The following is a 27664-nucleotide window of genomic DNA, read 5'->3' on the forward strand; positions in this document are numbered from 1 at the left end:
GAGAGAGAGAGAGAGAGAGAGAGAGAGAGAGAGAGAGAGATAATTAGGTGTGAATCGGGATTATAAAAAAATGTGAGTGTGGGCGGGAGGAGTTTTTTTTTTGAGTCGGAATATTTGGGCCGGAGCATTAATAGTTATATCTTAATATATTATTAATTAAATAACGGTATAATAGTTAAATAATATTAAATATATTATTAGTTAAACAGTAATATAAACTAGCTTATTTATAAATGTTAAATTTCTTTTTAGTTAATAGTTAATTTTTTTTTAATTAAATAAGAAATAATCGAGCTTTTTAATCGAGTTTTTTAACGAGCATGTTCACGAGCTCTAAACAATCTTGTTCGTGAACATAAACGAGCCGAACGTCAGGGTGTTCAAGCTTGTTTATTTAGCTATCGAGTACTGTCAAAGTTGTTCAAGCTTGTTCATTTACCTTATTAAACGAACATAAATGAGCACTTATCAAGCCGAACCACGAGTAGCTCGTCAAACGCTCGGTTCATTTGCAGCCCTACTTCTTTGATCTTGCTACCAAGGAAATACTTCAAGAACTTGATATCCTTGATTTTTTTTTAACTTGGACACTTTTTAGTTTACTAATTTCTTCACGATTGCTTTCTTAAATAATATCATCAATATATTTAATAAGATTGTGATTTTACTTGTTGGTGCTTCTTTACAAAATGTGATCAGAATGTCCACGCCTTTTAATAATTGTAGTGAATTGATCGAACCAAGCTCCTGGTGATTATTTCAGATCATATAAAGATTTCTTGAATTTATAGACTCAATTTTTATAATTAGTAGTTTCAAAATTGTTGGCCCACATTGAGCTTCAAAATCAATTTGAACAAGTGTGACAAGAACACCAATCGACTAACACAATGTCGCATGAAACGAGTTTTAAACATCTTGATTGCGATCGAAAAACTCAAACGGTGATTGCTCGCAAAATAGACTGCGCTTGCATGTTTGCAGCATTGAAATCATTGAAAAACTTCTATGATATATTTGATCAAACACGATGAAAACCAAGAACTGGCACTATGACGTTGCGTAAAGTCACCTGGATGTTGCCTATTCAAGTAACAGATTGTGGCTACATGCTCAGATCATCAAATTTATCCAAATTCCAAAATGATCTCTCACACATGCATCAAGCATGATGAAAATGAATGAGTATAGATGCGACATGGCATGAATGTTTGTCGAATGTACATGTTTTCAAAATGGACTACACCGATGTGTTCGAACATCAAAATTATACGTGAAGACACCCATATTGCCTAGATTGTTGTACGAATTCAAAATGCAAAATTGCCCACGCACGAGGCGACAATATGAATTTTGTGATGCACAAATGCTGATAATGCATGAAAGAGAGTCAATATACAAAGAATTCATTTTTTAGATATCAAAGTTATTATAATTTTAGTATCAATATTACTAATGATATTATTATTAAAAAATAAAAAAATTCAATTAAAATCCTTTTAAAATCCTTAAAACTATGGGAGAGTTATGGAGCATAGGTTGTGGCGTGACACTAATGTTTCTCAAAATCAAATTGGATTCATGCAAGGTAGGTCTACTATGAAAGCTATACATTTATTGAGGGGTTTGATGGAGAAGTATAGAGAGAATAAGGAGGATCTAATGTTGTTATGAGGATAGTGTTTTTATTTTATAATTTTGTTTCATTTGTTCGACTTTTTGTTTGTTTGGATGTTTGCATTCTAGATTGAATCGAGTTTGGTTTCAATTGTCCTAGTGTTCTCCTATCTTGACTTTCTAGTTTGCTTGCATCACGAAATTTTGCAATAAGTACTCATAATGCGGTTCTAAATATTTTATAAAATAATTCTTGATTCACCTGTAAACACAATTAATTAAAATATTTTGTGACTTTTAAATATTTTTTTTGAAATTTTAATAGTGTGTTCATCTCTTTAGGAGAAATGATAAATAAAGTTTTAACGATCTACAATGAATTATGATAAACTCAAACACACTAAGCTATCTTGACCTTTAAGATCTTTATTCTTTACTTAAGTCTTCAGATCTTAAACTCTTGATCTTGTCTTCTAATTGAGCAATCTTTTAAGTCAGCCCAGTGAAGTCATCATCATCTTCATGCTTGTTGTAGAATGGTAACAGTGTAAGCAAATAGTCAAACCATTAGATGACACCCCACAAGGTTTGCTATTTTCAAATTAATGGTGTTAACATACATTAGTCAGATGGGATCAACGTGTCTCACTGATTATTTCTATGTCATCTACAAAAAATATACACCATGACACCTTATTATGAATATTATTATAAGCATAATCATGACCACTAAAAAAATATGTGGGCTCAATATGATCCTTAATGTAATTTTATTGTAATTGAAAAACTCTTTGGTCACATTACAACAACTTGTAATAATAGTTAGTGCTCAACCATGCATATATTTAATGGACACCAATCAATTATGACCACACAACTACTTTTGTTTGTCCTCTTTTCCTTCTTATGCAATAATCCTCCTGTTCCTATTTTTTTCTGTTCCTCTCATCACCACATTCTTCCCCACCCTATTTGCATGTTGTTTGTGCTGTTTGCTGGCCCTTCTCTATTACCAACTTCTGCTATCTACCATCTTCGCTACTGCTGCTGGTATTGATCTCTTTACCTCTTATCATGTCCATACCGTCTTTTTACATTTGGATGATATTATTCTGATTACTTCCTATCTTCCACCATTTGCTTTACTGATCTTCTGCATTTTAGATTTTTTTTTCCTTGAAAACTTAGTTTCTTTCACTTGATTTCAGATAGTCTAATGTAATATTTTTCATATTTGGAGGGTCAATCATCCATTCAATTTGTTTGGTTTGTATGCAACATAGACTATTGGTTTCGCTATTCAAGTTTGTTGTGGGAACGAGGTTAAATTGCGTTTTTTGAAGAATTTATCCTTTTTTATGCTTTGGTGTACAATGCCACGATCAGTTGTTTGATTTGCTTTTAGGTGTTTTTTTTTTTTTTGACTTTGTGCTCAATCAACATGTTCATGTGAATTAATGACTTATGGTTAATTGCATCACATCCATAATTGGAGATGATTTCATTTTTTTTTCTTTGATCGGAATTTGCTGACATGTCTAAGCAATCAATGTTATTTTAAATTGGATATTTCACATCTTCTGCATCCAATAATCCCACATCTATTTTTTCACTTTTTAGAGCTTTTGCGGAAGAAATTAATGAGTGTAACGGATCAAAACATGATCTTGTATTTTGTGAATAGTATGATTTTTTAAAATTCATATTATTTATTTTTTATGTAATTGAGTTGACTTATGTTTTAAATTTATCGAAGTTGGTGTGATGGTCTTTGTGTTTGTCCATGACAGTTGTGGACCTATGGTCACGCTTTCAAGAAAATCAGTTTTTAATTGAATTTCAGCTTGGACATGCCAAAATCAAATTTCACTGTGGAGCTTGATGCTGCAAATGCCACATGGCTGTCACATGATGTTGCTATGTTTTCATCCAAAACAGGAGAACTACTACTGCTAACGTTGGTAAATGATGGGAGGTAGGTTTTTTTTTTGGGAAAAAATATGTGCTCTTGTTTATTGATGATGTTTAGGTTTTGTTGGCATAATAGGATATAACTACAAACTCATCCATGGTTTGAGACCTTGATGGAGTCTCATGGGATTAACACTATGCGAACACACCCTGAACCGTTTCCTGCATTTCTTCTGACATTTGGACATGATGAGAGAGTTTTTCCTTTTTTTTTGTGTTTTAGGCGTTTTAGTTATAATTTTTGCCATATTTTGACTTCGTGGAGCTTGTAAATTTAAGCTTCTTGTGACTAACTATGAATCTATTTTATGTTTTATCTTCATAATTTAATCATTAAGGTCAGTTTTTTTTATTTAATTGTTTATACTCGTATTATTTCGCTCTCCTTCTTCAGAGTTGTGCAAAGGCTTGATCTTATGAAATCTAAAGCTTCAGTGCTGACTTCGGTTAGCTTCTAAATCTTTTCTTCTTGGCAAATCTATTACTTTGTTGCCTCGTTTATTCCTGTTTTTATATGTTTGTATTTTTTTAAAGATTTGCTGACTTATTCTTGACCAGGGTATTACAACGGTTGGGTGTTCATTTTTTTTCTTGGGTAGCCGTTTGGGAGACAGTCTTCTTGTACAATATAGTAGTGGAACTTCGTTATCAGCATCTGTACATGCTAAAGAAGAGGTACGAACCCTTGCAAATCCATATCATTGAATTTACTCATTGGTCATATTGTTTGAAGAATTAAAACTTTTGCTCTTTATAATTATTTTTTGCAACAAGGAAAACCTGTATTAACTGTGAAAGGAGGTTATGGGTGTCTTTGGTTTCACGTAAATAGAACTTCTGCATTGGAAAAGTGCAAAGTGATGTTAATACTGTAGAGTCAGTGTAACTGCGCTTGTTTTCTTGTGCACTGCGCTTGTTTTCTTGTGCATGAAGTACGTGGCATGATTGTGTTTCTTTTTTTGGCACTACTGAAGAAAAGTTCAGTATGCGGGCCTTAAGCAAAATGTGGTGGTAAACTTTGACTCCTTTTTGAACTTTAGAGTTTAATAAACATTCCACAGTGATCTATTATATACTGCTTAAAGATGCTTATGGGAAATGGAAGAAGGATACATTGAATAATTACATTGCAGTCCATGACATGTTTATAAAAAACGGTAAATTTATTTTCTTATGTGGCGTTTACAAGTTTGCTGCAAGACAGATCCTTTCATTATTGAAAAAAAATTACAGACAAATAAACAAGCATCTTAAATGCAATAATGTACCATTTCTAAGAAAATGCCTGGTATTTCATTACTAACTGAAACTTCTCATGGAAACCACTGAGCTCACCCAACTACGATTCCCCATCAAATTTGATGCAATCAAAAATTTGGGGAGGGACCCAAATTTTTGATAATAAAAAAGAAACACTTCCTATATAAAAGAAACTCACTAAAATACCCAAAAGGATACAAAATACGACAATTGAACCAAAACAACTTTACTTTAATAAAATAAAATGACTTACAAACTTTTAAAATTAAAACGACTTACAAACTTGACTCAATCACTTGACGACACCCTAAAGTTGCTTCACTTTGAGAAGAAGGATACATATGGAATGACACTTGCGGAGAGACGAAAGAGATTAGAAGCCAAGACGAAGGGTGGAGAAGAACTCGCAAGTCTCCCCAAGAGATAGAAGAAGAGAGGTTGGACAAAGCTCGTAAGCTTTTCCAAACAACAAACCCTCAGGTTTCTTTCCAAAAATCACATCATATAACATATATAAATCAACCCAAAACATCTACTATATATAGGAAAGAGAGGGGGAACTAAACAGACACTTTAGAAGGTCAAGAGACCACCAATGAACAGCCCAACCAGCTGTCCAAAACAGCAGCCCAAGAGTCCCAAAATCCGGCCAGAAACAGTAAAATTCAGCAGAAAAACTGCACAGAAAATAATGGAAAGACTCTTGGAATTCCCCCCAAACAGCCACCAAATCAGCCCCCATAAAGCTGTTCAAATTCTGTCCAAAAACAGCCCCAAAATCTCTTCATATTCTATTTAAAATGAGAGAGATGAAAGGCCAACAGCAGCCCCCAAAATTGCACTGAAAACAGAGCACCAAAAGCCATGGAAACAGCCCCCAAATGCCACGGGAAAGCAGTCCAGTCAGGGACCTGAAGAGCCAACGCCAAACACAGGGAAAGGGGGACCACGGGACAGCCATTAGGATGCAAACCGAGGAGACAACATTACATGGGGAGGAATCTGAAGCAGCAAACCAAAAAAAACTGAAAGGGCAAGGAGCAAACCGAGAAGGTTGCATAGGGAAGGGGAAGGGAAAAGTTCTATCATAATGAGCTTCCACTAACCTTGAAATAAATGAGCTAAACTTCAGCTCATAATGAGCTAACTAAGAGCTCAAAATAATGAGCTAACACTTAAAATAGCTCAACACCAAAGCACCTAAAAGGCCCAAACCAAGAATCACTAGAAGTCCAATGGTCATTAAATTTTGATTTTGATTTGACCCATTCCTTGCCTACATCAAAATTAGACCACTATCCTTACCCCTTAAATAAGCTGGAGGCTGGGATAGTGTTCTCATGGTCTGGTTAGTGCTGAAGGCTTGTACTGATATGCGTGGGAGATGATGAGTGTAAGCAGTAGTGGGTAAATGGGTGCTAGGCTGGAGTGGGACTGAGGGTACACTGTAAGGAAGGTTATGGTGCTCACAACAGCAGTATAACTATTGGGGTAGCAAATACTTTGGCTAGGAGAACGACAGTTGCAGCTTCCATGATGGTACATTTGATGCTCTCCCCTACAAGAGTGAGAAATTTTTTTTGCGATGGTTGCACAGGACTGCGGTAAAGTAGATAAAATGCGGTCAAATTAGCTATATTCACATTAAAACAGGAAGAGCGGAAGTATTATAAATATGGCAAGATATTACTTTGCATCAACTTTGCTTCCAACCTGATCGCCAGGCATTGCTGCCCCCAATATACTCCTACTTTTAGCTGCTGGGGATGAGAGCATGTGTTTCAATGCTCTGCCATCTTCATTGAGCTCATATTCTCTTTGCATTGTTCTCATGGGGCTACATCTGGATGAATCATACCATATGTAGGTCGTTGATGATCTCAACGTTGTTATTTTTAATGATTAAGGCAATAAAGTCATGTCAAACTTCATTATAGATTAGTGTTGAAACATGGATTCTATCTCCTTTACTTTTTTAGCTTTGAGTCTTAAGTGCTGTTTGCACCTAGTGTGGAGTATATTCTTGTTTCAATTGGATTAGAGTTTGCAGCATTATCTAAATTTTGGAGAACTTCTGCAAAAGTATGAAGTGACGTCGCTCAAGCTCGCATCTGAATGCTGTTGGAGTACTTGCAGGGCTGATGTCAGTCCTGGCCATTGCCATTTTATTTTACACCGTACGATCAAGAGTTTCTTATATTATTCCTTGCAAATCCACTGCATTTTACACCGTAAGATCAAGAATTTCTTATATTATTCCTTGCAAATCCATTGCATAATGCTCTGCACCAATGTGTGGTTTTAGGAGTTGATACAATCTTACATTGATATAATAGCACGGAAGAGGTTATGGTTTTGATGGGCTGAATTGGGTTGTTTTCTAGGAGGGATCCATTAGTATCTTTATACATTTATTTGAAAGGATGGAAATTGCAAGTCTTACTTTTAAAATTATAATAATAAATGTATTAAATCGAGTGCTCCTTGATTGCTCTTTTGTTTGTTTTTAATCTCAATTTTATTAGTTTCTCCTTGTGACCTTTTTAACGTCCTAATGATTTTTTCATCATTGTTCTGCTTTCTTTAACAGGCTGCCGATGTTGACAGTGATGCCCCGCTTGCAAAAAAATTAAGAAGGATGTCTTCAGATTCTCTGCAAGATTATACTAGCGGCGAGGAGCTTTCTTTGTTCTCTACAACTTCAAATAGCTCAGAATCAACACAGGTTACTACATGAATTTGAATCATCTGATTTGCTCTTTGGTGCTAAATCACAGTTTCTGTTATTAACATTTTGATCCTTTTGTAGACCTAATAAATCAGTATGTGTGAATGAAATGTTCAATCTACTTTAGAAATTCATTTTTCATTTTTAATTTTGTTATTTTGTTGCCATTTGCAAGCCATAACTTGAAACTTTTGATGCAGGCGCATAATTCTCTTTGAATCAAAACAATACATTGGTAGTTAAGCTCTCTCCATGGTTGTGATATTTCAAAGTTCTTCATTTATTAATGTAGTTTTTGAAACCTTACTTGGCTTTTGCATGTAGTTTATGATCCTCCTACTCACGAAGGTTTTTCTTAGTTTCATTTAAATTTTTTGTTTTTTCATACCACTCTTATTCTACCTATATGTCTCTTTTTTCTAGCTAACAGAATAAAAAAGTAATAATGCTATTTGTCTGTTAGGCCATTGTTGTAGTTGGCATTGCTGCAGTTGGTCTTGAATTGCTTGAAACATCATTATGAAGATCTATGTTATGTGATTGCTGTTTTTTTTTTTTTGGGGGGGGGGGGGGTGGTGTGGGGCCAATTCTAACGTTTTCTTTCTTCTCATGCAGAAATCTTTCACATTTGCAGTTAGGGATTCCTTGATTAATGTAGGTCCATTAAAGGACTTTGCTTATGGTTTGAGGATAAATGCTGATTTGAATGCAACTGGAATTAGTAAACAGAGCAACTATGAATTGGTTAGTTATCCGGTTAGCAATTTTTTTGGGTGTAAATTTAATCTTTACTTTTTTTTATGACATGATTTTTATATGTATCTTATGTTTAAAAGATTAAAATTCATGAAGCTAATGGTCTGGGGCAGAGCAGAGTGGAGCTGGGGGTTGGGCGCTAGGGGCACAGGCCCCACTTGCTCATTGAATTTTTTTACTTTTTTATAATTTTTTTTGTATATAATATATATAATATATATATATTATATATATATATATAACTCAACCAACTATTTCACTCCCAAATCTTGCCTCACTCGGCTTTCCTTGTCTCCTGGTCTGCATCAGTTTTCTGCAGGTTTAGACTTTAGAGGAAAAACCAACTTTTATTTAGAATAAAAACCAACACAATATTATGGTTTAAGACTTTGTTTTGTTTGTTTCTGGTTTTTTTTTTGTATAATGATTTTATATCCTCTTGAATAGATCTTAGAAAAAAAATTGATTAAAATTGAAAAAATCTAAGTGGTATAAAGTTATATGAGTTTAAATAGTTCTAATGTTTTCAATGAAAAATTTTCATACACTTTGAGTTCAATTGAGCAAATTTCAGTTTTTTCCATTTAAGAATAAAATTTTTAGTTTGTTTAATCATTCTTTATTATTTTCTAGAAATTTTTAGAACTAATTATTGTAATCCACTATCTACTAAATCTTCCATCAAAGCCTCTGTTAAATTGAAGCTGATGAGATGATTTTCTTTATGTAATTTATAAATTTTTATTAATTACAAATCTTATAATTTTTTTTTAAATTGCCAATGTCGATTTCAAAACCAGATGAAAAAGGTTTAGGGTATTCTAAAGATCTATAATTTGGGCCCCCACAAGAAAAAAAGTGTTGGCTCCGCCACTGTCAGGGGGTTGATGCTCTTCCACATTTTACTACTTGAGGGGCCATTTTTATTACAAATGTTGTTTTTCAAGGAAGTTGGAACTAAGGAAATATCTCGTTCTATAGCAAGTGAAGGCTTTGGTATTTATTTTAGTTGCTTTTTTTTGTGAAGACTTGACCTATAAAAATCTTATTATATGTGGAAATATGTGACTAAAAAGCACTTTGTTGACTTTCTCCATCCTTCATGATCCTAAGAAGCACAATTGCTGTACCCATTGTCATAGAGAAAGATGACATTCCTTGTCGCTTTTGAAGTTACGGACACTCGTTCTAAGAAAATCCTTTAACATATGATGATTCATTATGATAATTTATTAATATGGGGATGAAATGTGGTGCAGCAGTCTTGAGGTGTGCCAATAGGATCCTAAATTTGCCTTCATAGTTTAGATGCATACCTTTTGTATCTGTCTCATAGTACTGTCTCTGGTGCTTCACATGATTCAATGGTGTTTTCATAAATTCACGCTAATTTGTTGTCAATCAACTTTTGGTAGATCGATAGAAATGGATGCTTGTTTAAGTTAGTCACTAATGACTAAAGTGAAGTTATCCCCTTTTGGCATCTTTGATGGTCCCATAATGAAGCATGGCAATGACTTTCCATGCCCATTATGTTATTGTTAAAGGTTGCAAAAGTTCAGTTGGTTTTAGATGTTTTATTATCACCTTTTTGTTGGTATGGAACCTTTTGACACGGTTTGCAATGTCTATCTTTCTTTAGCTTTGACCATTATAAAAGGCTTGGTATATATTTTGAACTGTTGGATACATGGTGCACTTTTTGATCGGTGGCTTTTTTATATGATGTCATCTTTTAGCATTTTTACTTAAATTCTTCCTTGAAAGATGATTCGTCTTTAGTCGTTAATAAGAAATTCTATAAGCTTTAGTTGCCTACTTGCCGTATTTGTTCAACCACTAGTTCATCGGTCTTTTGGATGTTTAGCGTTCACTTCCACCATATCGTCGTGATAATTGTCATAGTTGGTCTACGCAAAGGTTTACTTTAAGTTGGAGTTGGACACCACATATGCTTTGATGGAATGATATTGAATTTCCACTTAATAATCCCTTAGCAACTTCATCAACCTTTGGTGAAAGTTGAACGACTTATAAGAAAAGTACTTCAAGTGCTTGTGGTTGGTGAAGAGCTCCACATGCACAAGATATAATTATTATTTTTATATATTAAGGGGGAAGACAGTGGTTGCTAGCTCAAATTCCTGGGATGGGTAGTTCTTTTTGTGATGCTCGAGCTGTTGGGAAGTGTATTCACTTGGCCTTGCTGTATGATACACATCATAATTTATGTACTATGACATCACTGCATGATGTAATCTTTCACATTAACTTATTAGTATTGGTGCCGTACCAAACAATTCTTTATCATCTGAAAGCTCTCTCAATAGTTCTCTGTTCATACAAATTCATACAAACTTCGTTGCCTTATGGGTTAGTTAAGGGTGTCACCTTCTGTGAAAAGTCTGACATGAAGTGTTGAGGATATTTCTCAAGTTCTAGAAAGCTACGCACTTTTGTCATGTTTCTTGGCTTTGATCAATCAACAATGGTGATAATTTTCTGTAGGTTCACAAAAATTTCATCTACATCAACTCCAAGCTGGAAATGCAATCAAGCTATAAAAGAATACTTGAAAAACTTTACAGACAATTGGTGTTCTTGAAGGGTTTATAAAACAATGGGGAGTATGCTTCATGTTTGTTTGGATCACTCGAGTAGACGTGCACATTATCAATGAACATTATCATAAATTTATCTAAGGGTGGAAGAGGCAATAAGGAAATTCATCGATCCAATTGACATCACTATGAACTCGTAATGCTTGTAACATGTTTAGAATTGACAAGTTAGTATCTTTTATTTGGAAAACACCTTGTTGCCTTGTAGCTAGTTGAATAGATCAACGACTATTGGTAGGGGCATTTGTTCTTTTTACCATGTTTTGTCCTTGATAGTCAATGAGGAGTTGGAGGCTCTAGTGATGACTTTGATTTTTGTCGATACTCGATACGTTGTTCCCTTCCTCATAAACACTTGATCCTTGGTGTGCCATATACAATGACATCATGTTCATACTTAACCTATGGTTATGACTTCTTAGTGCATGCCTAGTGACGTACTGTACCAAGCTCTATAACTAGACAATTGTTTGATGACTTAATGCCTTTGCTTTAATCACAATTTATTGCACGGTCCCGAAGAACTTTTTGATTTTGGTTGCTCGACTCATATAGTTCGGTCAATAATTTGCCATAAAATAAGTTCCCAGTTGACTCAAAACTCGCCAACAAAGTTGTGTTGGTAGAACAACGAGTTTGGCAACTTGTCCACATGGTTCGACCTTTTTCTGAATGCCAACTAAGGGCATATGACTCAAAGTATGTCATTTAGAGATGGAATCCTAAAGGTTGATGCTAACATTGGCAGTAATTAGAGGCGTCCATAAAATTTTCATGGAGACTTGAAACGTAAGATTAACTCTTTCGTTGAAGGGAAGCACAAAGTGTTTATTGTATACTATAGTTTACTAGTCCCTATAGGCATAATCAACTACAATAAGACTTGTGACTGGTGACTGTCTATGTCTATTAGACCCGTGCAATTGTCCCACCTCTATTGTCACCCATCTTGCATTGTTTTAACTTTTAACTCATCATATGGTGATATAACAACTATGAGATAAATGTCAGTGGAAAACTATGAAGCATTAACAATAAGTTTCAAGGCAATAAGTTCAACATGATATAGAAATTTACAAAAAATTCATAGTGCTGGACTTTGGTAAACATAAAATAGATGCTTAAATGATTTACGTCTTCATGTCATTATTTGAGTACCATGAGCATCATGTTTAGTCATAGTCATTAGATTGAGCCTTGGTGCCTATTTGCCTCCTTGTTAAAGAGTACATACTATATACTATTATAGTATTGACAATTGTATTTAATGATTATTTTCACTTAGACCCATCCACTCTCTACAGTGTAGTTTATCTCAATCTTTCATAAGCTAAACACCTCATACATACATATCCTATCATATTATTCTTCATGATCCTTTCATCTTAGGAATACAACTTATGATGAACAAGTAAAAGCTCATGTTCATGACGTGTACATTGTAAGAGATCTAATGTTTACCAAAAATGTTCATGTCATTCAAAAATAATTTTTAACTAAAAACACATAAAAAACATCGTATAATAACTTAATAGCTAATGGTCATAGGTTTCCTAGCTTAGGTGTATGCATGAAGGGTTGTTGTAGGCTCTCTAGTTTGCCTAGGTCATTAATCTTTATAAAAGTAGAGTCCTTGTCCATCTTCTTAGTTACATTGGCCCTTCTTTGAATCATTCGGGCCTTATTTATGGAGTAATTGTTGATAAGAAGATAAATGTTGGCTAGGGTAGGCAATGACTTATGAGTGATAGCTTTAACTCTACATATTACTAAACCTTATGGCTTCCTTTTTGTCTATGTTCTGTATTGCTCTTTACCTACACAGTGTAGTTTCCTCATAATTTTTTATCTATGTAGTTTAACATGTTAGAGTATGGAATGACTGAACAACGATCCTATTGATTTTATGAGGTAATCTATATCCATCCACCTGAATATGGTTGGCCATCTAACTGAGTTAGTCATTATGTTGAGTCAGATATTAGGTTGAGCTAGTTGCTTAGAATTATGTTGACCTTGTCTAGTTCGGCTAGCCCATTGTCCATCTAAGAAACCTAGTCCTAAGGGATTGTTCTTGGGCCACACAACTTTTGAATTGTACGATCTACGATGCTAGTCTATTCGACATAGAGAAGGTTGGCCTAAGGCTTGCTAGTGACTATAGATACTATAGGGGTAGTCATCGTAAACATTTTTAAGGATCTGGTCTGTACACTTTACATGTTTACTTTTTTGCATATGATTGCTAGTCACTTTATTTATTTATTTTGGTGTCATAAACTAGTTTTTTTTCCTCTTTTTCTTCATTGTGCATTATTTTTCTATGCTCATTCTAAAGGTCCATGAAATCAAGATGATGAATCTCACGTTTCTTAGGAAGATTGATTGGTTTTTTATGTTTATTCTTAAGGTATGTGCTTCTGGTCATGGAAAAAATGGGGCTATTTGTGTAATGCAACATTCGGTTCGACCTGACTTGATAACTGAGGTGATTAACTTACTACCCTTTTGTTGCATATTTTAAAGATTATTTATATTCTATATATTTTCCATGATTGAGAAAAATGGAAACTTATTTGACCATTATGTTTATCATCTTTTAAGAATTTTTTAATCCATGGTGCTAAAAGGTTGATTTTCTATTATTTTACAAGATCTTACAGAGTTAGGTCTTTTCATTTGAAATAAATCTTGAAATTGTCTATGTTGTTATGTTATTTTTAGATTTTGTGCATATCTAAGTTTTCTTAGATGCTTATGTATTGGTGGTTATTCCAGTCGATATTAATGGATTATAATTAAAACCCGTATAGATTTTTTTATATATATTTATGTGTTGCATTGCCTTATCTTTTTTATTTTCCTATGTATTACACCTAGTCCCGAGAAAAAGAACAGGAATTTTTTTCTTTAATAATTTGAGGCTATCCTACAAAAACATTGGTATGCTCTGTAGGTGACTTAAGTCGTGTGATTAATACTCAACCACCAATTTGTCTTTTTAAATTTTACTTGATATGAGCTCGACAAGGTCAATCATATCAATTAGTGCTTATAATGATTACAAAAAGTCAAAACTCTATTTGAGAATCACTTGAATTTGAATTGATTACCAAATTAAAATAAACTTGCTTAGACTTGAGGATGGCTAATTTGAAATAAGTTTGGTAAATGTATACACCCCCTCTCCTTATGTGTACGTTCTAGTGTGTGTTTATATATATATATAATCAAATTGAAAGCCAACTTGAAATCAATCATTTTCAACTTGAGTCAAAACCTAAATCAAAATTGAAATACTTGATTTTGATATGCAAAAAATTATATATTACTTGATGGTTATAGGAGGTAATCATATGCTCTAATGACTAAGGAAATATTCATATTATTTATTTTGCTTGAATAACGCCCATCTTACAACTACACTAATTTTTTGCATGTTGTCTTTTAAGTTCAGTAACATATTTACTATTCCATTATTTTATCCCTATAGTAAGATTTATTATATCATCATTATTATGTGACTTCTTGAGAACAGAAAAACCTTAGATCTCTGTGATAACCAAGCTACAATCAGCACTTCAAAAGAAAATTTTATTTTCTTTTGAAGTTCACCTGATTATAATTGATAGCCACCTTCAACTTTTGCACTTGCTTACCTTGATTAATAATATACATGCATGATCATTGATAAAATTCTCTCTATACTCTTACCGACTTGTTGAAATTCGCTTTGCTCAACCAAACTCTTTTCAAAGGGTCACGTAACATGTTGCTACTTCAAGAATGTTGTTTTTGGTTGTATGATTTCTTGGGGATGACATTCATAGAAAGCCTACTGAAATTTTTACAAACTTTTTGGTTGTGTTTCTTTCTAGCAATTGAGATTGAAATCTTGAAGAATTTAAATAGAAAGAGAGGAATATAAATTCCATGTACACAAATTCGAGCTATTTGTGTGCATGATTTAGATTAATGGGAAAAGAACAATTGAATTTATTCATCAATCATGGCCTATTTTTGCACCACCCCTTGAAGCTTTATTTATATTAGTTGATCTTACAACACAAGATCAATAATTAAATTTAGTCTAAACATATGAGAAATGATTACATTGCCTTTGATAATTAAATTGAAGATGATAAAAAAACTAAAAAAATATAAATATAATGATAATCTAAGCACAATTCATTTTTTTCTACTTCATTATGTTAGTTATGTCCACTTATTTCATTGGCTTGACATGAAGCTATTATGCCCATAAAAAATGAACATTTAGGCCGCCTTTCTTTTAGGACAAGATTATAATGTACATGTTTTGGACTGATTCTAATATCTAGTGGCAGAACCAGGATTTTTTATCTGCGGGGGCACATATTTCTGATTTTAAAAATACACTCTAGCTTATTCATTTGAGCTTGAAATTGACATTATGATTTTAAATTTTTTTATTATAGTTGTTAATTATAAGAAGATAAATTTTATGATAATGAAAAAAAAAACTTGTTTTTATGGTCATCTAAATTAATTTCAACACAAATTTATTTAGACTATATATTATCATACTCATCATATTTTAAGCTACTTGATTTAACTTTAAATATTATAATTCTCCTCTAATGTAATTTGTTGGTTTTAATTACATAAATCTCCTATAAACTAGAATTCGGAGTTTTCAAAATAATAAAAAAATTTGATGAAATTTTTAATTTTAAAAAATTACTAGTAATGCAAAGATGGAGAGAGAAAAGTAACATAGTAAAAAATAGTTTTAAGATGGTCTAATAAAATTCTTTAAAAATTAATAGTGGACTTCACAATTAGAAAGAAATAAAGTGGAAAATAAGTAAAAAATATTTAAAATAGTGTCACCTCTCATCAATAGAGCGAGAGAGAAAGAGAGAGAGCGCCAAGGAGCAGCGGGGCACATACCGGCTAAAGAAAAAAGAAAAAAAAGGCAGCTTTATGTATGTGGAAAATAGGGGAAAATAAATAAAATGAATTTTATCTTGGGTGGGGGGGGGCACGTGCCCCCATAAATCCGGCCATGTTAATATTCAACTTACAAGTCTCATATTTGGGTATATAGAAAGCTAAGATTATAAGCCCAACCTTTTGGGCAACTCGATGATAGAGCAATAAGCCTAATTAATTAAATTAGGCTTTCTAATGAATGGAAACCTTAAACCTAACCCATACTTGAGCTAGCTTCTATGATAGTACGCCCACTAAAAAGAATGATAGTACGCCCACTAATTAAATAAAATAAATCGAACAGTCACCTTGATGATACTTGTGTGGAGGCCACTCACAATATTGCTAATCAAATTCTCTAATGTATTGCCAGGACAATATAATCATGAGATTTTGATTGAGTATTTCTCCATTCCTCCAGCAATTCCCCCATTATTTGAAAGCCAAAGTTGAAGCGTAAATTGAGCCTTTGTTACCATCCGTAATTACGAGTGTTATCATGTGAGCTGGAGGGGCAATCAACTATGGAAACTTGCACTCAAAAGAAATTTGGACCCTAAGGGTGTCGGGGGGTGGGGGGGGGGGGGGGGTATATAGAAAGCTATGATTATACACCCAACCTTTTGGGAAACTCGATGATAGAACAATAAGCCTAGTTAATTAAATTAGGCTTTCTAATGAATGGAAGCCTTAGACCTAAACCCATACTTGAGCTAGCTTCTATGATAGTATGCCCACTAATTAACTAAAATAAATTGAACAGTTACCTCGGTGATACTAATATTCAACTTACAAGTCTCATATTAGCACGTGCCCTCCCTAAATCCGGCCATGCTAATATTCAACTTACAAGTCTCATATTTGGGTATATAGAAAGCTAAGATTATAAAGCCCAACCTTTTGGGCAACTCGATGATAGAGCAATAAGCCTAATTAATTAAATTAGGCTTTCTAATGAATGGAAACCTTAAACCTAACCCATACTTGAGCTAGCTTCTATGATAGTACGCCCACTAAAAAATGATAGTACGCCCACTAATTAACTAAAATAAATCGAAGAGTCACCTCGATGATACTTGTGTGGAGGCCACTCACAATATTGCTAATCAAATTCTGTGCTTTGGCTTAAGATTCTCTAGTGTATTGTCAGGACAATATAATCATGAGATTTTGATTGAGTATTTCTCCATTCCTCCAGCAATTCCCTCATTATTTGAAAGCCAAAGTTGAAGCGTAAATTGAGCCTTTGTTACCATCTGTAATTACGAGTGTTATCATGTGAGCTGGAGGGGCAATCAACTATGGGAACTTGCACTCAAAGGAAATTTGGACCCTAAGGGTGGGGGGGGTGGCGTATATAGAAAGCTAAGATTATACGCCAAACCTTTTGGGAAACTCGTTGATAGAACAATAAGCCTAGTTAATTAAATTAGGCTTTCTAATGAATGGAAGCCTTAGACCTAAACACATACTTGAGCTAGCTTCTATGATAGTATGCCCACTAATTAACTAAAATAAATTGAACAGTTCCCTCGGTGATACTTGTGTGGAGGCCACTCACAATTTGCTAATCAAATTATGTGTTTTGGCTTAAGATTCTCTAATGCATTGTTAGGACGATATAATCGTGAGATCTTGATTGAGTATTTCTCCATTCCTCCAACAATTCCCCAATTATTTGAAAGTCAAAGGTGAAGCGTAAATTGAGCCTTTGTTACCATCCGTAATCAAGAGTGTTATCTTGTGAGCTGGAGGGGCAATCAACTATGGGAACTTGCACTCATAGGAAATTTGATTTATATAAACTTTTAATTGAACATCAAGGAAAATCTTGTTAAATTACAATTCGCCAAAATGAACTCCTAATATTGAAGACGGGGTTGTTGCTTTTGCTAAGAGATCAAGCTGTTGCATTTAATATTGATTTAGTGAAGGTTATCTGAAATAGTATAGTTTAGTAACGTATTTTGTTAGTTAACCATTCAAATTGATCCATTTATACTTGAACTTCCCTGATGTATTTTTCCTCAGAAGAATTCATAATATTGTTCAAGTAATTTATTATCATCTGCATCTTGAATTCTGATTCAGCATTTTCTGTATTCATCTTTTTTATATCTTTTTATACTGAATACAGGTTGAGTTGCCAGGATGTAAAGGAATTTGGACAGTGTATCATAAGAGCTCCCGAGGTCATGCTGTTGACGCTCTTAAACCATCAAAAGAAGATGATGAATTTCATGCATATTTGATTATAAGTCTGGAGAGTCGCACCATGGTATTCACTAGTTTGTTTTTCAATACTCGAATAGAAGTTCTTTGATTGTTTGTGGCCTTTCATGTCCATATCTTCTCCCTCTTCTGATGCATTGTTACTACATTTACTTGATTTACCAGTCTAATGCCTCCTTTTTTTCTCTTCACAAGTAAAATCTATAAACTATTTCATGGTTTAGGCTAAAACAATGTCATTCTAAAGGCATTGGAGGAAAGTATATGAAGGGAAGATCCTTTTTTTTAATTTTTTTTTTTCAAATTTTATTTTATTTTATTTATTTTTTATGAAGGGAAGATCCCTGTTTCACACAATTCAAGTGTTAAGACAGTTACATCTTGAGTTTCTAGTATTGAATGATAAGTCTTATGGTTGACCTTATTGCCTGCTACATGATGAATACCAATTTGGCTTTAGATGTTTTGCTGCCCTTTCAAAGACTGGTACCTTTCAAACAAGTTACTATTTGGTAAAACAATGAGATTATGACCATCTAGTATTCTTTATTGTTTAACTAGCATCTGTGTCTGCATTGAATTCACTATTTTTTAATTTTTTGATAAAAAACTTGGACCAACCCCTTCTCATTAATAATGATAAGGCGTAGAGATACAAGAGGATATTACAAGATGTAACAATACACAATATACTGATATCAATAGGCAAGAATAAAAATATTAACATATCTAACAAAAATTTGCTGATCTTGAAGTAGCAATCATTCAATCTTGAAGTCATAGGGATCTTCATCAATGGGTATATGATTCGTGGTTTTAAGATTCATTCCAAAAAAGGAGCTGAATCTAAAATGATGTTTTATGAAGCAGCATGCATTTGACTGGAATTTATCAGTAATATCACTTTTTAAATGACCCATTTTATGTCTTCTTTTTCAGGAAGATATCAGTTTTATTTTTTTATTTTAATTTTATGGTACTATCAGCAGTTATGTTGCATATGGTTGGTGCCTGTTAAGTCTTATTTTGTTGGTGGTTTGAGCTCAATGCGCATGCAGTTAAGTGAATGGTTCCTTCTTAAGTGCTTCTTCCGATATTAATATGGACTGCCTTTCAAATTATCTATTTTTGTTTATTTAATAACTTGTGGGATACTGTGATGATATACATAAGAGTATGATAGATTAGATATTTTTCATCTTGTCATTTGCTATTTAAGTTTGATTTCGCATGGATAGAAGTTGTGGAAATGATTTACACACAATGGAGTTATTAGGTCATGTTGTACTCGACAAAAATAAGTTAATGAGGATTTGCAAGGCCAGCCCCAAAAAGTTTAGATAAGGCTATTGATGTTAATGGAAAGGAGTATAAGCTTCTATTTAGGACTCTCTCTATCTCCCTCTCTGTTCTTACTCTATCTCCCTCTCCCCCTTTTCATTTCCTTATTTTGAATGTCAGATATGGGCGCAAATGAACATACTTTTCTTCTCATATTCTCTTATTTTATAATTGCTCTTTTCTTGATGGAATGAATTCGTATGCTATTATTTAAATGTTTATTGCACAAATTAGTTAGTAAAGCAAACCACAATTAGGTTCAATCGATTTGAGCTGCAATCACAAAAGGGTCTATAATTGTTGAATGATGTGTATTGAATCACATCGAAGCTTTTTACCTTACTTGAGGCCACATCAAGATGAGATATTCGCTAGGAAATGAAAAAAAGAAGAAATAAAAAGAAGAAAAACTTGCAAGTAGATGAACTCATGTAGGAAGTTAAAAACATTATACATATGCTCATGCACATGCTTGCAGTTTGCCGCTTGCACACATACTGATGTAGAACGAGGGGGGGGGGTATGCCGGCCTATGAATGGGTTTAATTGGGGATTTGTTTAGAGGAATTAAGGGCTTGATTGGGGTGATATTAATGAGCTAATTAATTAAATGGGGAAGGGGGAGGGGGCCGGCCAAAGATGGGAGAGAGAGGGTGTCTAGGTTCAATGTATGTGGACCCATGACTTTAATTATTGATTGGAAATAAGATTTAAAATCTGATTTCAGATTTTATTCAAAGGAAAGAAATTTCCTAAACTAATTCATCAAATAAGAAAGTATTTAAATTCAAATAATGATTTGAATTTAATTAGGAAACTTTCCTAATCAATAAGAAACTATTTTAGGAAAGCAATTAAGAGGAGTTTGAAATTTGAAATTTAAAATTTAAAATTCATGGGATTTTGGAGGGATGGCCGAATTCACTTTCCTCATTGGGATTTACTAATTAGGATGAGATTTAATGTCCAATGCAAATCAAATTAATTTTAAATTTGATTTTAGAAACTTTCCTAAAATATGATTCTATTTTAGGAAAGGTTTCAAATTTCAAATTTGAATTAATTGATTTAAAGTTAAATGACTTTCCCAAAGAAGTTAAACAAGAAAGGAAATTATTCAAGTGGAGATTGGAGAATTGGAGGCAAGGGAGGGGGATGGCAACCGACGGCTTGGCTAGGGGTGTTGGAGATGGGCTGGCGGTTAGGTGGACTTTAAGGGGCTGATTTGGAGATGTGGTGGTATGTTGAGGTTGGTGGGTGTGAGAGGATTAGGTGGACGGCGGTAAGGAATTTGGTGACGCCTTAGGCCGACGGCTTGGGGTGGAGAGAGGGGAGGAGGAGAAAAGGATTTAGGGAAAGAAAGATACAACCGTGAGCCCAGACACATCCTGCAGCTGACAGGTAATACCTTCCCCTTCTCCAAGGGACTTCATGCCACGAGCCCGGACCCATCCTGCGGCTGATGGAAACTCCTCTTCCCTCCCATAGGAATCTCATCTAAGTTCTCTCCAAAGAGCACAAGTGCAAACAAAATTTCTTTTCTTAATAATTCATCCTCACATTACACAAGCAAGGGCCTCTATATATTGGCCTAAGAAACTAAAACAAGACACGTATGCCCCTATGGCTTACATAGGACGACCCTCTTAAGTAAGGGTAAAAAGGAAAAATTCATAATAAAAAAGAAAAATTACAAAATAACAAATTAAGATAAGGTGGAAAGATCTCGGCCGTCGATCGTCGTCTCCTCCTTTGAAAATCTTCATGATCGGATGTCTGCATCACATACACACATATTTGTATGCGCTTGGGCACACATACATGCATGCATACCGCGTATTGACTAATGGGCTCGTCCATGCGCACACACACACGCACGCTTTCACATGCATGGACACAAGCATACACACGCAAGCACAAGCATGCATGCACAGACATTCACACACATACATACATCCAGACACAAATATATGTTCACGAACGTACACTCACGCATGCACACGGTACTCCCCTCAAGTGCCATCCTTTTGGCATCCCCATTGGGCTTCATCTCTCCAATCTTTTGATGCTTTGCCTTTCATCAACTCTCTTGGCTCCTTTATTCAATGCCTTTCGATGCTTCGGGGAGTGGGTTGATCAATGCCTTTGATAGAGCTGCAAGCTTTTTTAGAAAATTGGAGTTATACTACCCAACAACAAACAACAACAACATCAGGCCTTTATCCCACTATGTGGGCTTGGCTACATGAATCCTTTTTCAAAGGAGTTACACTACCCCTTTGAAGAAAATTGTGATTTCCAAAAATAATATTACAAAATGCTAATCCCGTTTTCCTCTCATGGAGACACAATGCCATATGGCTCCCCACGAAGAGTATTTTTTCCTTAAAGATGGTTTAGCACCAATCTCTCTCCTTTTCTATTCCTCTACCTGAACCACTACTTTCTTTCCCTTAAGAGTATCACTTCTTCCTCACAAAATCGGCTCCCTTACCTTCAATTCTTAACAAAGATCTAACACTTCTTATAATGTAGCCTTTTTCCTCACAATCTTTTGCGTGCAATGCACTTGCACATTCCCCTAAGCTCTTATTAGCACGGTGAGATGCTTTTTTTGTGCTTAGCGCCTTGTTGTGTGCTTTGAAAGTGTTGCACAATGGTAAAGAATCATTATCCCACAAGGTGGAATACACCCACATGAGAATCTTTGAATGTTGATTGGATATTTATCCCATAATTTTTTCTTCAATGCAATGGAGGATCTAGCAAGATTTATTTTAATTTTGCTAACTGAGGTTCCCATGAAAACACGTTTGTTTGATTAATTAAATCTCATGTTTCATGCCTAATGGCCCTGTTAATTAACATTCTCAACTTATACATATATATTTTTCTGTCAGCAAACAAAGGGTAATATTGAGGTTAATTGGGCATTGGTTGTTAGTTTAGGTTAAAAAAATTGGTTTAAGTTTGCTTTGTTCTTTTGTTTTTATTTAATAGGATGAGTGATGGTGGTGTGATGCATTTGAGGTTTAATTTCTTATAACCTGATCCAATAGAGCCCCTTAAAAGAGACTGATAATGAATGTTTTTCGAGATGTTGAGATCAATCAAAATGATAAATACAAAAGTTATCGAGGGTCAAGCAAAAAGTTTAATAACCCTTAAACTTCTATATTATTATAGTAATCAAGAAGCTACATTCAAATTAGTGAGCTACAATCGGATTATGTGGGCCTAAAATAGAACCCTGTTACCTATGTTGCACCGATACCGATATGGCGACACAGATACGACACGATACGAATACGAGACACGTCAATTCTTAAATATACAAGATACGAGTAGGTGCGGACACGGTATCATAATTTATAAATCATACATAAAAATTAAGAAAGCAATCAAAGCATAATATTTGAAATTACAAAAAAATGAAAGTAACATCATTTGTAGCCTTATAGCTTATAATATCAAAATAAAAGTAAGCATTAAATGTCTAGTACAACAACAAAAGCACAAACATAAATTGTTTAGCACATGAAGTTTTAATAATTAAATAGAAGGAATGATATGATTAGCTTCTTCAGTGGTTTGTCTTTGAACTTCTATATCATCTTCAATAAATATCATAGCTTTTAATTCATGTTCATCAAGTGAAATATTAACAATTTCTAATATTCTTATATCATCAAGAGACTCAAATCCATCTCGAAAATGAGAAAACATCGCTCGTAGCCGCGGAAGTAAATACGACGGGTCATTTTTTCAGATTTTTTTTTTGTTTTTCAATGGACACGTGTATCAGATATGCGTGTCCTTTTGAAATTAAGAATATTTTAATTGGATACGGCTAAGCCGTATCCGACACTAATCGGTGCCGTATCGAAGGCGTATTCGTGTATCGGTGTATCGGATACAACACGCCTTCATAAATAGGTGTATTGGTGCAACATAGCCTGTTGCAAGTTTGCTTGATTGGAGCATGATTTTTGTGCAAATTGGTTCACCATATGTGTAATCTATGTCCTAAAGATGTGGTTAGGGTTGTTCTGACAGGTTCACCTTATAGGTTCAAGATCAATCTAACTATGTTTGATTTCTATCAAACTTGTATAAATTGAATTGCGATTGATCCATCTACAACCTAGGGTGAGGTCTATCCTAGGGAAGTTCATTGGTAGGTTGCTTATGTTGATATGATTTATTTAGGTGAACTCGCTAAGGTTTAGTGTAGACTAAAGTTAAAGTTGATGAAAAATTGATTTGGGTCAATGGGTTGGTAATCGTTGACCCATTAGATCCATAGAGATAAGATCCATTGTGGTTTAAGTGACCTATGGCTAGGAGAGAATAGGTTGACAAAGTTAATGTAGTTCCTTAAAGGATTTATGGTCGGTCAAGGGAGTTAGGTTTGTCCCTTCAAGGACATTAGTGTTGTGGTGATCTTCTAGTCTTTGCTGAGGCTAGGTTGGATCTTATAGGATCACTGGTCATGCGAGAACGAACTATTTTGACCTCATGTAAGGTGTTAATGAGCTAACTATTCAAATTCAAATTAGGAAACCTCATTCTGCTAAAAGATTGGTCAACACGTCTGCATTGAAACTAAACATCTTTGTTTGCATTGCGAGGTTACCTACTTTCCTTATCCCTCATGAAGGAGGTGCAAAAATGCTACCAAAATTCACGCAAAGTTCTAAAGCTAGAAATAATGTCAAAGCAGAATAAAGCAACAAAATGGGAAAATGAATAAAAACTGTAATACAAGTTAAGAAAAGTATCTAAAAAAACCTGAAGGATCACATAAAAAGTGCAAAATAATAATAAAAATGCTTTCACATTGACTTTATTAGCTTGCCAACAAATACAAAAAAGAATGCCTCGTCCCTTCACCGTGCACAATGAACTAAAAAATGATTGTTAAAATGAAAAATATGACTCACCTAATTATGCGAGTGCGAGTAAAAAAAAATTAGATAAGCTTTAATTCAAGAAACTACTAAAATGTTGCACCACAATGCATGTGCAAGCATACGAACCATTGACTAGTGATAGATGAACCTATATGGTGTGTGCCAGAAGCATACAAATGTTCAAAATATAAGATCTTGCATGTATTTCATTGCAAGTGTTCCCAATAAAAGAGTGAGGATTGAAATAAGGTCACATTAAAATATAATGCACACTTTCTATCAAAAGTCCAACACGAGTTTAGGCTCATCGTAAAGCTTGCATGATTTTTTTCTAACCTCACATAGTTTGTTGCTCATGCCAATTTGCTTTAATAAATTGAGAAGTCTGAGAAATTGCACCTAATATTTTAAATAATTTTGGACAAAAAATAATGAAAGGATAAAAAAGCAAAATAAAAAAGAGAGAGATAGTATAATATATGATTTTTCACATTGATGGTGATGAACCAAACTAATTCTTAATATATTGAATAGATAATGGGTGAATGATCTTACTCTGGCAGTGTGACAAGTGCCAGTAGATGATGCAAATAGATGATTCTTCACGCAAATGTTAATGAACATAACTAATTCTTCATATGTATCATGAAGTGGTTAGGTGTTGACTTATCTCACGCGGGTTATAAGAAGCCAAAGGTGTTATGTATGGTGGTTTGACTTTTGGGTTGTAAAAATCTAGGATGACTTTCTTACGTATGTGTGGTCATAAGAGGATAAGGATTGATTTTTCTTGATTTGTGAGAAAACCTAGATATGATAGTTTCTTATATATGTTGTGAGATATCTATTAAGAGAAACTCTAATTTTGTTTTAAGGAGACCAAATTAAGAGGACAAATTAGTTCCCGGTTGATGATTTTAATTGGATTGAGAAAGCCAATCAAAACTAACCAAATGATTGGTGCTAAGACTGGGGGAACAAAGCATAATTAGCTCATGGGTGGAGTTGAACCGATTGCTAATGTTTGAAAATGTTAATATAAAGGTCCAACATGCAACCTAGAATATTCCTGCTACAAGGTGTAGGGAGAGAATTACCATTACAAATAGAGGTTTAGATGAATCGACTTCTCCAATGAGATATTTTTTAGATAATGGAACCTCTCAAGTTGGATGTGTTTTAAAGAACATGACATTTCCTTTGAGACAAGTTTTAGATAACTAAAACTCTCTAGGGAGATAGGTTTTAGATAATCTGGCATCTACAATTACATGAATTTATGATAATTAGACCTGTCTGACTTCTAGAATTGGGTTAGACTTGCCTTAGAGACTCAAAGGTAGTTCAACTCCATAGGAATGGAGATGGAGCTCGAGTTGAACCTATGGGAGTTCTGGTTTTGGTTGTCTATACTAGACTTTACTAAATAGGGAGAGCTTAACATGTAGGGAACTATGCTAAGGGATAAGGACCAAGTTTCATTAAGCTAATTCAAATTCAGCATAAATGGGAATTAATTTAAGGAAATACGCCCTACTAGAAGATATGAGATGGGTTAATGATTTGCTGTCATAGGTTTGTTCTCTTAATCATGCTCTACCCATAGGAAGCTAAGCTTTGTGTCCTACTTTTCCCCTAAGAAAGGATCAAATGGACCATTGTGTGATTCATGCTAAACTTTGATCAGTGGCTATGAATTGATGTTCAGATTTAGGTTGTTGTTGAGGTTCTCACCTCACTGGAGTGAACTTATCATTATAATCTAATTGTTGTATCAAAATATCATTTGGAGATAAATGTTTATACTAAATGAATTCTAATCTCCTCTTCAAAGAAAGTCTACTGCTGACCCTTTGATAGGAAGTAGTGAATGTAAGTGTGAATCACGATATGTGCTGTTCAAGTAAACACTTAAATGAGGGAATAGAAATGTGTTTATCTTCTTATGTAATAAGGCTTAAGATCTACGTAAATGGTGAGTGTATCAAGGTTATTGTTCGATTTTCACTTGAGATATTTAAGCCTGGCGCTCAAGCCAGTCAATATTGCTAATAAGGTGCTCGTTTACTCACTCGAAGTAGGCTTGATATTCAAGTGAAGGGTTATTCCCAGGTCGAGGTATGCTCTCTTGAGCTTAAGGTTATAATTGATGACTGGCTCAAGATGCCTATCTACCAGCCATGGAAAAAATACTCTTTAGGTCGGCTATCAAGTGCCCTCTGTTAGTGTCGCTCTCAATATCTACCTCAAAGTGTACAAAAAATGTTTTGATGAGTAGGAAGTAGTCATGTGCCACTTAGGCTTCGGCTTTCTTACTACTTCTTAAAGCATCTTTTTAGTACAAAAATTAAAATTTTTCTACTAGAAAGCAGCTTTAAGAAGCAATAAGAAAGCCGCCCCAAACGAAGCCTTAGTTATGCATAGGCTTATAGGCTAACTATTGGCTTGCGTGTCCAGTAAGCTTTGGATCCGTAATTGGATGTGTGTAAGAGTTTTGGAACAATTTCTTTGTTGCCTGTTGATTTTTTAACCCTTTTATTTTTTGCCATACATTATACTTCTTAGGTTTTTTTGGAACAGTTTTAGGTTTTATTTGGAACTTCTTTCTTATTGCTTTGTAAAACAACTTTTTAATATAAAAATTTTTTAGTTTTAATTTTTTTTTTTGTAATAAAAAATAGTTTGAAGTACTAAAAAAGCCGTCCCAAATGAAGCCTTAGTTTTCCATTTTTTTAAAAGCTCTTTTTTTAGCCACAATTTTTGAAATGCTTTTCCAATCTCAGCTTTTCAAAGTAAAAAATTTGAATTAGCGGCAAATACACATTAATTTTTACCAACAGTTTTTCTTACCACAAAAGTAGTAAAAACCTTTTCCAAACAAACCTTTAGTTGTGTGGTGCTTTTTTATTCATTTTTTTGCATTGGTATATCATTGATTCAGAAATAAAGTTAAGCATGAGGCACTTACATGATTGTGAGATGATAAACATTCTCTTTTCAGGTTGTGGTTGCAAATGTCAAAGCGATACAATGGATAATACTGATTGTTACATCTTTTGAATAAAATTTAGGTTCTTGAGACAGCTGATGATTTAGGAGAGGTTACAGAAAGGGTCGACTATTATGTTCAGGGGACTACAATAGCCGCAGGCAACTTATTTGGAAGGTACTTCCCTCAAAATATTTCTAACACCAACTTGTAACATTGTTATTTTTGTTTTCTAGAGAACTCCATGGCTTGCAATAAAGTT

The 27664-nt window shown here is 34.1% G+C and overlaps 1 protein-coding gene across 3 annotated transcripts in view; it reads left to right on the forward strand.

The window, feature by feature from the left end:
• Positions 1-27664, forward strand: part of LOC110092320 (cleavage and polyadenylation specificity factor subunit 1) — a 106977-nt gene that overhangs the window by 41327 nt on the left and 37986 nt on the right. For 2 of the 3 annotated variants that reach the window (XR_003701678.1, XM_028697468.1), the window contains exons 8-15: positions 3461-3592; positions 3983-4034; positions 4147-4263; positions 7439-7573; positions 8192-8320; positions 13364-13441; positions 18065-18205; positions 27485-27579. Coding sequence is in view for 2 of the 3 variants with exons in the window: in XM_028697468.1 (XP_028553301.1) it covers positions 3461-3592; positions 3983-4034; positions 4147-4263; positions 7439-7573; positions 8192-8320; positions 13364-13441; positions 18065-18205; positions 27485-27579 (879 nt within the window). In the remaining variant the exon portion in view is untranslated. The remainder of the gene's footprint in view (positions 1-3460; positions 3593-3982; positions 4035-4146; positions 4264-7438; positions 7574-8191; positions 8321-13363; positions 13442-18064; positions 18206-27484; positions 27580-27664) is intronic. The other variant, XM_020816823.2, reaches the window with a different exon arrangement.

The sequence above is a fragment of the Dendrobium catenatum genome, unplaced genomic scaffold (genome assembly GCF_001605985.2).
Source record: "Dendrobium catenatum unplaced genomic scaffold, ASM160598v2 fragScaff_scaffold_943, whole genome shotgun sequence".
NCBI classification, from domain to species: domain Eukaryota; kingdom Viridiplantae; phylum Streptophyta; class Magnoliopsida; order Asparagales; family Orchidaceae; genus Dendrobium; species Dendrobium catenatum.